This window comes from Ptiloglossa arizonensis, chromosome 5 (genome assembly GCF_051014685.1).
Source record: "Ptiloglossa arizonensis isolate GNS036 chromosome 5, iyPtiAriz1_principal, whole genome shotgun sequence".
NCBI classification, from domain to species: domain Eukaryota; kingdom Metazoa; phylum Arthropoda; class Insecta; order Hymenoptera; family Colletidae; genus Ptiloglossa; species Ptiloglossa arizonensis.
The window spans coordinates 21,439,674-21,454,265 of record NC_135052.1 but is presented as its reverse complement, the minus strand read 5'-3'; the positions used below and the strand labels follow the sequence as shown (position 1 = coordinate 21,454,265).

General features: G+C 35.7%; 1 protein-coding gene across 1 annotated transcript in view; it reads right to left on the bottom strand.

Moving 5' to 3' along the window:
* Positions 1-14,592, bottom strand: part of Ac3 (adenylate cyclase 3) — a 49,667-nt gene that overhangs the window by 18,680 nt on the left and 16,395 nt on the right. Inside the window, exons 2-3 of the mRNA XM_076312714.1 lie at positions 8,317-8,696; positions 4,603-4,887 (exon numbers count right to left, since the gene is read on the bottom strand). Coding sequence (XP_076168829.1) covers positions 4,603-4,887; positions 8,317-8,696 — 665 coding nt within the window. The remainder of the gene's footprint in view (positions 1-4,602; positions 4,888-8,316; positions 8,697-14,592) is intronic.

Sequence of the window (14,592 nt, the reverse complement as noted above, 5' to 3'; positions counted from 1 at the left end):
TTCGTTCATACGCCATAACCGAGGGAGGTATCGATGATTTCGTTTGGCATCAGTTACGATGAAAATATGGAACGCTCGTTTTGAGGGGGGGGGGGGGGGGATCAAAAGGATAGAAATCTTTCGGTTCTGAGGGTAGCCAGAGAGAAATTTATTGCTTTGAACGATCGGCCACTAAATTATTATTACTATTATTCTATTGAATTATTATTGTTGTTAATATTATTATTATTACTATTATCATTATTATTATGGTTCTACTGAATTATTATTATTATTATTCTGTTGAATCATTGTCGTTGTTACTATTATCATGGTTCTATTGAATTATTATTATTGTTATTATTCTATTGAATTATTATTATTGGTATTATTCTATTGAATTATTATTATTGTTATTATTCTATTGAATTATTGTCGTTGTTATTATTATTATTATCATTCGATTGAATTATCATGGTTGACGTTAATGTTATTATTGAAAAAAAAAAAAATCGTCGAAAGTGTAGCTGCAGTCTGGATCTGTTCGAAAATGTTAAGGGTCGAGTTTCGCCGTAGGGATTACGGACACCTCGCCCTTTAATACGCTCCGCTAAAGTAAAAGTACGACAGAGCATGAAAAAGTGCTCGCGAGGCGTTTCGCTGGGTAATTAACGTCAAAGATATACGCGCGAAGTGCGCTCATTATGTGTCCGCGAGCGTCAAGGACGTATTTTATATGTCCACACATCGATATCATTTAACGCGACGCGGAATTACGCTTCGGTGTACGTGCGCGGTGACAGCTTTTCCTTCGCGCTTCTCGCGAGCTGGTCCCTTTGTTTTCCTGGTCTCGAAAAGCGCACAAGCGTGAACGGGGTTAACGTGGACAAAGAAACGACGATGATTGCAAACATCGTGAATTATTAGCGCGCCCCGACCAGCAACAAATGATGAAAAATATTTTTTCAACCCGCTCGTCGTCCGGCTCGCGTGCTCGCCAAATTCGTTTCCCCCGAATCGACGATAATTCGTTTTTTCGAATATCGAGCGATGCGTTCGCGATTAATTATTTATGGAACGCAACGAATGAAGATAACTCGTCGTTTATATTTACAAGAACCTAATAATAAGTATGTAGGTAGCTCGAAAAACTTGGCTGCAACTTGGAGCGAGCGAGAATCCACAGGGTGATTCAGAAATATCTGTACTCCAAGTGGTGAATTTTCATCACACTGAAACGTGTGAAAAATGTCGTATGAACACGTATGTCCTGTATACTATAGTCTTCAAGTCATGGACGGTCGAAGAAAATTTTCAAAGTGTCACAAAAAGAAAAAACTGATTTTTTTGAAACCAGATTACCAGAATGACCAGAATGAATAAAATATTCCTTTGTTTCTTCAATATTTTTATTTCAATGTCGTTTAAAATCTATTGTGCATTCAATAGGGGCTAACATGTACTGTGCGCAGTTGAGAAGTTGACCTCTGGAAGAAATTGAGAATTGTTTCGAGCCGAACGTTTCAATCGGACTTTAGAAGACCTAATAATAAGTAAAAATGGCTCGAATTTGTTGTATTCTGATAATCCGGTTTAAAAAAATTGATTTTTTTTTTTAGACGCTTTAAAATTTTCTTCAATTGTGTCTTACGAATACATATTCTATATACTTTAGTTTTCGAGTTATGATTAAAGAAAGTATTCAAAGTTTCAGGAATAGTTTCAAATTTTTGTCCTTTCTTGCAAATCGTGTATAGTTGGGAACTGGAAATATGACTTCTGAATTCAAAGAAATGTAGTACCATGTTATAGAAGAATGTGAACAGCGTCGAGCAATTTTTACTTATTGTTAGCTGCAGGTCTTTTAAGGATCGATTGGATCGTTTCGATTCTCAATTTTTTCCAGATGTCAATTTCTCAACTTCGCACAGTACATTACTGACTTTCGTTGCATACACCGAAATAAAAATGTCAAAGGACGAAGGGGGCACTTTGAACATTTTCTTTGATCGTTCATAATTTAAAAACTAATGTACATAGGACATAAATTCGTAACACATTTTTTACTCGTCATAGTGTGTAGAATCACCTCCTGAAATATGATCATGTACTTCTGAAGCACTCTGTACAAATCTCGAATAAAGTTAAATTTGTCTCATTCCATTAAAGTTTCCACATATTAGGGAACAATCTGTGCACCGAGAAAATCATAATAGGTGAAAAATATTAATTTTTCATTTCTTCCTTGAATTCTACACCAACGGTCCAGTAGACTATTGTTAAATAATATAGTGAACTTTTTTAATAAAAAAAAAGTAATTACAAAATGATTACGTTCCAAGAAACTTAATGGTGGACGAATTTAATTACTCTGGAATATTTGAATATTAAATATTAAAGGTTAACAACGGAGTATGTGAAATTTCATTGAAACTCTTTGCAATGAACTCCACGGATTTTTATCGATCCTACATTCATAGTTGTTTATCCATTTTATATATAAGGAGGAAGCACCGATTCATCCTCGTCTCGAGGGAAAAATTATGCTCAGGTGGGACGGGATGGAGTAAAAATATTGAATTAAAGCTTTAAATACACGCTCCCTACACTTTCTATTTAATAACGGCATCTATCTGTTAACTATAATAGCAGACGCATCCACGTTGTACTTTTAATACATGAACCCGATCTACGCTAATATTACTAGCCGCTGCTCTTTCGTTTTATCGTTTTGATCCGGGTTCATTAAAAGCACAATCTGAAATTTAATCGAAACGTACTCACCTCGCTCGAATAAACTCGTTTCGATTCATTACGAAGAGTAATTCCACCCGTAAAATAACATATTATTATTCCTTTGGTCTTTCACTGCAGCCCAATGAAATTCAAACGAAAATTTTTCATTTAAATTTATACCTTCAATTTTCAGAGATCCACCCCCCACCCTCGACTCGAGCAATCTTTCCCTTCATCCGCACAGGGAATTTTAAGATTAACTGATACCATTCCTGTAATTTATAAGTTCGATTTCATTTATCCGGAGCCGAAATTAACAATTCAATTGCAATAAATCTACCCTCGGAATCTTTCGCTTGGTCTCGCGCGGGGTGAATACCTACATAAAATTAACCGCTGCTATTCTCTCAGCTTCTTCCCCAGATTTCTTTGTAACTTAAAATTAAAAATTTAATTACGGTAAATCCACCCCTCCTCCTCGAGCAATTACGTTCTCCATTTCACGTGGACCGAATTAACGATTGAAATTAACTGCTGCCATTTTTCTAATTTTCTTACACCGATTTTCATCTTTCGTCTATACCGCGATTCAGTTTAATTACAATTAAAATTCAAAATTCGTAAAATCACCATTTTTACCATTCTCCTCGCGTATTACAGTTCGATTCAATATTATATAATTTCCAATCAAAATTCAAAATACAAAATCCAATCAAAATTCAACCTTTCGTTTCTTTCTAAGCAGTATTTTTTTTTTCGTTTTTAAAAATGAGATTTTTTACAGAAAATACGAATCTGAACTACGATAAAATTACAATTCTTATTATTCTTCTCGTACACCGAATTTTGATTTTTGCAATCAAAATTCAAGTTTCGTAAAATTATTATTCCTACTATTCTTCTCGAGTATCGTAATTCAATTCAACATTAATTTCCAACCGAAATTCAAAATTCCATTTTCTGTTTCCACAAGTAGAGTTTTATACAGAAATTACAATAAAATTACAATTCCTATTATTCTTCCCATGTATCATGATTCAGTTTGCATCCAATCGAAATTCAAGATTAATAAAAATACAATTCTCACTATTCTTCTCCTGTATCGTAATTCAATTCGATATTTATTTCCAACCGAAATTCAAAATTCCATTTTCCGTTTCCACAAGTAAGGTTATAAAATGACAATTCCTATTATTCTTCCCGTGTATCATAATTCAGTTTGCATCCAATCGAAATTCAAGATTAATAAAAATACAATTCTCACTATTCTTCTCCTGTATCGTAATTCAATTCAACATTAATTTCCAACCGAAATTCAAAATTCTATTTTCCGTTTCCACAAGTAAGGTTATAAAATGACAATTCCTATTATTCTTCCCGTGTATCATAATTCAGTTTGCATCCAATCGAAATTCAAGATTAATAAAAATACAATTCTCACTATTCTTCTCCTGTATCGTAATTCAATTCGATATTAATTTCCAACCGAAATTCAAAATTCCATTTTCCGTTTCCACAAGTAAGGTTATAAAATTGCAATTCCTATTATTCTTCCCGTGTATCATGATTCAGTTTGCATCCAATCGAAATTCAAGATTAATAAAAATACAATTCTCACTATTCTTCTCCTGCATCGTAATTCAATTCGATATTAATTTCCAACCGAAATTCAAAATTCCATTTTCCGTTTCCACAAGTAAGGTTATAAAATGACAATTCCTATTATTCTTCCCGTGTATCGTGATTCGGTTTACATCCAATCGAGATTGAAAATTAAATGGAAATTGAACGGAAATGGATTGTTCGTCCCTTTCCGACCGATAATTTTCTCCCATTCCACGAGCGAGCGTTCCCAGCACAAAGTTAATAAAAATGTCCAATTCTCACCCTGCCATTCCGCTGCTCTCCATTTTGTTCGCCAGCTCGACGTCCTTGCTGTAAACATCGAACTGCCACTGCCTCTGACCGAGCACGCCTGCCAACACAGCGCCGGTGTGTATACCCACCCTCATGTCCACGGGACTCTTTGTCGTCTGTTGGACGTACTTGATGGCGTCCACCATGGACAGACCCATGTAGACGCAGAGAACAGCGTGGTCCGGCCTTTCGACCGGTGCTCCACTGATACAGTAGTAACAGTCACCGAGGATTTTGATTCGCAGCTGCTCGTACCTGTAAAATTGATTTTACGTTGCACTCGTGCCGCGAGAAACGATCGAATATTTCGTTCGTTACGCGAAAGGTCGAAAAAAGAAGTTTCGACGCGAGGTGGACAACTCGATAATAAAAGCCGCGGGTATATTCGTTACGCTGCTTTTTAAGTAGAATACGCGGCCCAGGCGCGCCATTTATTGACTATACTACTGGGAATTTGCGACCGAAGTCCTTGCGTGGAAACCAGGTTGAGTGGCGAGGATTTAATTTTAGAAAAGGGAAGGGAAGAGGATTTAATTTTCTTTCTTTTTTTCTCTCTCTCTCTCTCTCTCTCTCTACGCTTCGTTCCGTGGCACTGTTTGTTAAATAAAAAGAAGTTACATGTCAAGGAGCGTTTTAAGTGGAAACCTCGTGGATTTATAGATCGACCTACACCACTGGCGTTTGTATCGTCGGTGACGAATTTGCGACCGATACGTCTACCGAGTACGTGTCCTTTTAATTATTGCAGACAGTTTGTGTACTCGACTGTCGTATAAGGGTACGAGGGACGGACCAACGAAGACGAACGAGCTCCTCTCAATTAGTAAATATTTATCGGACATTGTTTGACGAATTACGAAGCTGAACAATTTTTTCTTTTTTTTTTTTTGTTGGTGATTCGAGTTCGAGATGAATAGTAATTTTTCTATAACTGGTTTAATGGAATAAATTTGTGGAATTTATAATACACATATATGTGCTTGAATATGGCTTCCTGTAATTGTTTAAGAATTTTTTCTCCTTTTTGCATTCTTTCGACGAACTTCGCTGGTCAATTATACGAAAAGTACGGAAAGATAATTATTTGTGTTCTTAGTAATAATAAATGATGAAACAAAGATTGTTAAAATAGTTGAAATATTTATAACATTTCAAGATATTCAATCTATTATTTGGATTTCGTATATATGATCATTTGCACTGCAAAGTTTCTATGCATAACGAAAATACATTTTATGTTTGTTTATATTTATATTTAATTGACTGAATGGATTTTAATGAAACTTTTAAATTTTATATTCTTAATTCAATACCCAATTACGATGTTTAGCAAATTTGGTCAATGGATAACGAAGCTAACTTTTTCTGCAGTTTCTAATATAAAAAGTTGTCCAAATGATTATATTCAATTTTAGATTAAAAAGTTAATGATTTCTTACGATTTTTTCATTTTTCGTAATTTTCCAGTTTGTCAAAATGTTTCTATATCCAATCTTGCATTGAACAAAAAATTAAATCGTTCCATTCTCAAACTACATATTTTCAGATTACTTGCACAATTTTCAACAATTTTTACAACCGAATTGAAATTTCGTCGATTCGAGGAAGAAATTCTCATCATTGAAGCCCTCTTACAATACCAGTTTATGAAAAAATTAGGTCCATGAATAATGATTACTTACCATTATTCCATTTTCCAATTTTCCAACTTTCCAAAATGTTTCTATATCCAATTTTACATTAAAAAAAAAATCAAATCGTTCCATTCTCAAACTACATATTTTCGGATCACTCGCACGATTTCTGCAACGGAATTGTAGAATCTCGCGTGGTTGAAGCCCAGTTACAATACCAATTTATGAAAAAATTAAGTTCGTGAATAATGATTACTGACCATTATTCCATTTTCCAATTTTCAAACTTTTCAAACTGTTTCTATACCCAACTTTACATTAAAAAAAAAATCAAATCGTTCCACTCTCAAACTACATATTTTCGGATCACTCGCACGATTTTCAACGATTTTTGCAACGGAATTGTAGAATCTCACGTGGTTGAAGCCCAGTTACAATACCAGTTTGTCCCCGGAGGTATCGATTGCTCGAGACTCGCTTGCGAAGGGCTCGCGGAGTCTCTCAGAAGTCGCGCACCAAGACGGAGAAAGGACTTGCGGGAATTTCTCGATAAAGTCAATTCCGCGGCTGGCAATTCCAGGATTTTCATTATCCACCGGACGGTGGTGGTGATGATCTCCTGGAAGCGTTTTCGCAGCTGTTCGATCCAGGTCAGTCGAGTGGATTCGCAAACGAACGAAACCGTTCGCGTCGCGTGCACCTTTCGTTCTCGATTAATTTCGTTTTTCTTTCGCGCATACGTCGATAATTGTTCGACGTGCAGTACGCGTTTATACTTGAAGAATCGAGTGGAATCGAGTTCGCTGGAATTCTAAAGGGGACCTTCGAACCTTAGCTGGACGACACTCGAGCTCAATCGGACCTCGAGAAGTTCTCGAGTATTACGCACGAAATAGGTAATACTGTGTAATGGCTGTGGAATAAATTGAGGTTATCTAACTTGGTTCGATGCAATCTTCTAACGACGGAATTATGCACCTCGCGTCTGATGCACCCACGTAATTCTTCTTTTATTTGTTACGTATTCGTGAACGTGAATCTTCGCAATTTAGCGATAAAAAAGTCGAAAAAATTAAGTAAATCGTGTTACAGACGGTGAGGTAATTGTAGGAAAGTCTAGAAGGGTCTTTGTAATTAATGATATTAAGAAAATAATTTTTCGCGAAGGTAGAAATATTTGAGACAGTGTTTATTAGAGGAGAATATCGATAGATATGTATATAGTGCCACGAAAGTGTAAATAAAAATATTACGAGTATATTGAGGTGTACAAAGATTGCCCTTTAATACATATTGCTATAAATATTATATTTATATTCTTTGGTACTTCGAAATATGAATATAAATATTTTCCTTAATTTTAATCCACAAGGATTTAATTAGTACTGTGCACGTTCTACTATTTTACAAATAATTGAAAAGTGTCATACGTCTTTAATAGTGAAATTTTCCCCTACTCCATTACTTCTGCATCATTATTTGCATTCTCTTGTAGAAAAGCAAAAAATGGATTAATAGTGGAATTTCTCATTGTCCTATTACTTCTGAACCACCTTGTACATTCTTCCATAGATTTCAAATTATAAATATTAAAAGAAAAAAACTCGTCAGAGAAATGATTCGTTAGTAAGAATACACGTTGCTCTGTCACTTCTGAACCACCCTGTACAATCTTCCATAGACTTCAAATTATAAACATTAAAAGAAAAAAACTCGTCAAAGAAATGATTCATTAGTGAAATCACTCGTTGTCACTTCTAAACCACCCTGTACAATCTTCCAAAAATTTCAAATTATAAAAAAAAAAGCTTATCAGAGAAATGGTTAATAATAAAACTTCTCTACAATTACTTCTAAAACACCCTGTACATTCTTTCGAAGACACCAGATTATAAACTTCGAAAGAAAACAAACTCGTTAATCGAGAAGCGATTAATAGTTAAATTAAATAGTAACTCTTACTATTTAATCGCCCTGTAAATTCTCCCATAGGCGTCGAACTTCGAACTCTCTTAGAGAAAATTTTCCCGAGAAAACAATCGATACGTACCTCTCGCTGAGCTGATCGAAACGTGCGAACAGCTCGTTCAAGATCTTCACGAGCTCGCTGGCGCTGTACGTGGAGGAAATCGCCGTGAAACCGACAATGTCCGCGTAGAGGATCGAGACGTTCTCGTGCCTGGACATGTAGATCTTCTTGAACTGTGTGTCCAACGAGGCGCCCAGATCCTGGCGCATCTTCACGGCGACGTGCTCGGGCAACACGCTGAGGAGCAGCCTCTCCTGTTCGGCGCTTTGTTCCTCGATCACCAACTGGACCTCCAAGCTCTGTCTGGTTTCCAGGAACGCTCGACGTTGCTGGAACTCCATCAGGGAGTAGCTGGAAACGCCCAGGAGCATAGCACCGAACGAAAGTGTTATCGTCAGCACCTGTCGAAAGATTTTAATGAGATTTCTGCGAAGACTTTTTACTTTTTAGTTTTCATTTTTTTTTTTTTTGTGCAACGATGTTCGGAATTTTCGAAAATTTTTCAACTCGATTTTCATTGAACAATGTTTCGAATTTTCGAAATTTGTTCAACTTATTTTTCGATGCAATGATGTTTCCAATTTTCGAAGTTTTTTCAACTCATTTTTCGATGCAATGATGTTTCCAATTTTTGAAATTTTTTCAACTCGTTTTTCGGTGCAATAAAAATTCCAATTTTCGAAATTTTTTCAACTCATTTTTCGATGCAATAAAAATTACAATTTTCGAAATTTTTTCAACTCATTTTTCGATGCAACGATGTTTCGAATTTTCGAAATTTTTCCAACTCGTTTTCCATGCAACGATGTTTCGAATTTTCGAAATTTTTCAACTCATTTTTCATGCAACGATGTTTCGAATTTTCGAAATTTTTTCCACTTATTTTTTGATGCAACGATATTTCCAATTTTTGAAATTTGTTCAATACGCGGTGAATTATTGAAAATTTCACCCAACACTAAGTATTAGTTATAATTTTGATTTAAAGCGATCCTGATCTTTGTGATGGTTAACAATCCGGGATTGAAAAATAATTTCAACGATATAAGAAAAGTTATCGAGTAAAGTGGAGCAGCGATTTTGTGCCTATTTCGCGCGAAATGTTCCACGACAATGGTAATATTTCGAGTGAGAATATAAATATTTTAATAGATACCCCGCGATCGTAAACGTGGATGAGTCATAAGACGACACGAAACACGTTAATAATTCGCAAACACGCGATGCTATGCAAATATGTTCATGAATAAAAGAAATTCACTTCTATCGGAAAACTAGGAAACGTACATTCGTCACACTATTTCATACGTAATGTGCGATTAAAATTAAGGAGTCAAATGCACGCAACATACGATGGATAAATATACATCATCGATAAATCGATGCAATTAGTGTTTTTCGCATCGTTTCGAAAAAAGAAGAAAAAAACTCTGATTTAGCGTTCCAAGATCTCAACGTCTTGAATATTTCGCTGACCTGAACAATAGTGATCGATACCCGACACACTTGTTCTTATTCGATCCACAACCGTGTAAACTGTATCCATGATTAAACAACGTGGGTTCGAGGTTCAAACTGCTGTTCAATTACTTTGGCTTTAGCGCGAGTTTGATTGGTTGACGAACTTTGCCTCGTCAACGTATTTACCCAGGACAAGTTTGTCAACTGAATCCGTTTCCATGGTATTTACCCATGGCAGCTTTTCTTCGAATTGGAGTCTGGGATTTATTTCGAGACGAGAAAATTTAAGAGAAGCAACTTTATATTGGTTTACGTTGCCTCTGATAGGGGAAGAAATACTTTGGATAGAAATACTTGTCATGATGATACGTCAATACTATCTCAGTACCACAATACCTTGTTACATTAATACTTCGGTACACTTCAATGTCTCAATACTTCGAAACTTTAATACACCAATCCCAGTACTACAATACCTCGTTACATTAATACTTCGGTATACTTCAGTATCTCAATACTTCGAAACTTTAATACACCGATACTATGGTACTAGGTAGACTAGTATCGAGATCCAGTACCTTAATACACCCATTGTTTTCATTCTTCGATATCTCAATACATAAAGACCCTAATCGGAGTAAGTACACTTCAATACCTCGTTACTTTAGTACTTCAATACTTCGTTACTTTAGTACTTCAATACCTCGTTACTTTAGTACTTCAATACCTCGTTACTCTAATACTTCAATACCTCGTTACTCTAATACTTCAATACCTCGTTACTCTAATACTTCAATACCTCGTTACTCTAATACTTCAATACCTCGTTACTCTAATACTTCAATACCTCGTTACTTTAGTACTTCAATACTTTAATATACGAAAGAATCGGTATCTCAATTCCTACATACTAGATTACCTTATAATCTAACATCTTGGTAATTCTATACCGAAATACCTTCTGACTCTACACTTCAATACCACCATACTTCGATACTTTGATATTCCAATCTTTCGATACTTTTCTACTGCAATATGCCGAAGCTCCGATTACTTTCTACTTCGATACTCCAATACGTGAATACTTTTCTACTTCGATACTGCAATACCTTGATACTCTTCTACTTCAACGTCCCAGTACCTTGATACTTTTCCACTTCGATACTGCAATACCTTCATACTTTTTTACTTCAACATTCCAATATATTAATACTATTCCACTTCGATATTCCAGTACCTTGATACTTTTCCACTTCGATACTTCAATACCTTGGACTTCTCTACTCCACTACTTCAATACACGGATACTTTTCTACTCCAATACTCCAATACACGGATACTTTTCTACTTCGATACTACAATACCCTAATACTTTTCTACTTCAACATCTTAATACCTTAACACTATTCCACTTCGATACTCCAGTACCTTGATACTTTTCCACTTCGATACTTCAATACCTTGATACTTTTCCACTTACATACTCCAATACCTCGATACTTTTCTACTTTGATAACCTATAATTTGTATATTCCAGAGCATCTATACTTAAATTTTAAAAACTTCAATTAGCGTATGATCCTATGCTTCGATACTCAAATACCTGAATGCTCGAATGCCTCAATGACTCAATACACCAATACTCGAACGATCTCAACGACCCAATAATTCATCTAATAAACATTCCAGTGATTCAATGCTGCGAGAACTCAATCTTCCAGCATTCCAATGATCGTAATCTTCTACATACCAATGATCGAATATCCTAACATTCCACTGATCCGAGCAAGTGTATCAAAATACACAAATACATCGTTTAAATATTTCAGCAACCTAATATCCAAGTAATGCGATACATCAGTCCTCCACTGCGCCAACTATGCCTAATTACCTCCGTACATCAGGACACCGATATTTTATTATTTCAGTACACGTATATACACACAGCCAAGTATTCCAATGATCCGGCACAACAATATATTAACAATACTTAACTACCTCGGTACTTTACTACCCAAGTGCTCCAATATTCCAGCGCCACAATACATCGAAACCCCTAACACCCCAGTGACCTAATGCCCCAGTAGTCGGACACGCTAATACCTAAATACCTCGATATTGTACGAGCATCTTAATAACTCGCTACTTAAATATTTCAATAGACCAATACTACGTTACATCGACTATCGTACCTCCATTCGATGGAATTCTAAAAATTGTTCAAAATTCGATCAATCTTCAATTTCCTACAGATTGCACATTCTTGAATTTTTCACATACTTAAGCACAAACTTTCACAATCTTTTCTCAATGTATCCAATTCATTCGAGATCATAGTTTATCCTCATGACACTCTACCTGTGATGATTAACGACCAATGATCGATCAGTTTTGCATACGTGTCTCCTATGTGGCGATTTACAAACAAAATAATGTCTCTTGACCCAAAGAATATGTTCGTTTCTATTTTTTCCAAACTTCTAATTTCAATTCGTACAAAAAATGTCAATATCTTAAATATTTTAAATATTTCGATCAATACAAATTTCATCCATATCAGAGTTCTATGTATCGAATAGAAAGTACAATTTACAAACAAAATAATGTCCCTTGACCCAGAGAATATATTCATTTCTATTCGATACTTTCCAAACTTCTAATTTCAATTCGTACAAAAGATCTCGACTTCTTAAATATTTCTATCAATACAAATTTCATTAATATTAGACTTCAAAGTATCAAACACAAAGTTCGATTTACAAAAAAAAATAATGTTCTTTGACCCAAAGAATATATTCATTTCTATTCGATACTTTCCAAACTTCTAATTTCAATCCCTACAAAAGATCTCGACATCTTAAATATCTTAAATATTTCGATCAATAAAAATTTCATCGATACCAGAGTTCAACATATCGAACACAAAGTCCGATTTCCAAACGCAATAAAGTCCTTTGACCCAAAGAATATACTCATTTCTATTCGATACATTCCAAACGTCTAATTTCAAAAGATCTCGACGTCTCAATTATTTCGATCGATGCAAATTTCATCGATATCCGAGTTCCACGTATCGAGTCCGTGATACGATAAAAGCGTCGCTAAATTTCCGAGAATGCCGATCGATGAGCCACTTTTGTTCCAGAAGCGAGCCAGTCCTGTTCGGTTCAATTCAAACGGTCGCGTTCCGAGCGCTTTCAATCCGCTCGGTTCCCGGATGACGTTCGAATTTGTTCGGGCGAAAATGAAATTGCTTCCCCCTTCGTGGAAACGGTGCCGCGTCGTCCGTGAAACGGCGACGTCTCGCATCACCGCGAACAGACGTGTCCCCTGTGCTTTTAATTTCACATATTTCACGGTGTATCGGCGAACGGTCCGCGCGCGACACTCGACGCTGGATCGCGCGCCCCATTCAGCTCCGAACGCTTCCGCAGGACCGTTTTTGTTCCCAGGAGTCGAGTGAATTTTCCACGGGAAAGGAATTATCGAACAGAACGGTTTCGTAACTTGTCGAACAGTACGGTTAAAATAGCTGCTTTGATTACAGTTACGGAACGAACGACTGATATTGGTTTTAGATTATTTTCCACTCGATCGGGAGTTATCGAGCAGATTTATTTTGTACATTGTCGAAGAGATTTGTTAAAGTGGGTATTTCTTCGATTGCGATCGCGAAAGAAACGACTGATGTTGGTTTTGGTTTATTTGTTCAGAGGAAAGAAGTTATCGAGCAGAATTATTTTGTAAATTGTGGAAGAGATTTGGTAAAGTGAGTATTTCTTCGATTAAGATCGCGAAAGAAACGACTGATGTTGGTTTTGGATTATTTGTTCACTGGAAAGAAGTTATCGAGCAGAACTATTTTGTAAATTGTGGAAGAGATTTGGCAAAGTGCGTATTTCTTCGATTAGGATTGCGAAAGAAATGATTGATGTTGGTTTTAGATTCCTTTTCTATCTGTTGTGTAAATTATTAATTAATGAATAGAAAAAGAAACCTATATATGTATTAGTTCTGAATACCTAGAAATAGATAAATATCTCGATTCATGCGTGCAACGTGGATAGACAGTTGACGAGGATAGTTAACAATAAATAGAAACTTAGGGAGTAGAGGTAATTCGTTGGAATTTAGTTTTTATTATTCCCGTTAAAAACTTGGTCTTCTCTGCTCTGAATACCTATACGTATATTCAGAAGAATACGTATAAATATATCCAGGAAGATTACTTAGGATGTAGGTATATCCAGGAAGACTATCTAGGATGTAGGTATATCCAGGAAAACTACTTCAGATATATCTAGAAAGATTACCTAGGATATAGGTATATCCAGGAAGACTGCCTAGAATATAGGTTTATCCAGGAAGACTACCTAGGATATGGGTATATCCAAAAAGATTATCTAGGATATAGGTATATCCTAGGTATATCCAGAAAGACTACCTAGGATATAGGTACATCCAAAAAAATTACATATAGATATATCTAGGAAGACTACCTAGGTAATAGGAATATCCAGAAAGACTACCTAGGATATAAGTATATCCAGGAAGGATATGTATCCTAAGGATACATCCTATTTAGGATGTAGGTATACCCAGAAAAACTACTTTAGATATATCTATAAAGATTACCCAGGATATAGGTATAAGTATCCAGAAAGACTGCCTAGGATATAGGTATATCCAGGAAGACTACCTAGGATATGGGTACATCCAAAAAGATTATCTAGGATATAGGTATATCCTAGGTATATCCAAAAAGACTACCTAGGATATAGGTACATCCTAAAAATTACATATAGATATATCTAGAAAGTCTACCTAGGTTATAGA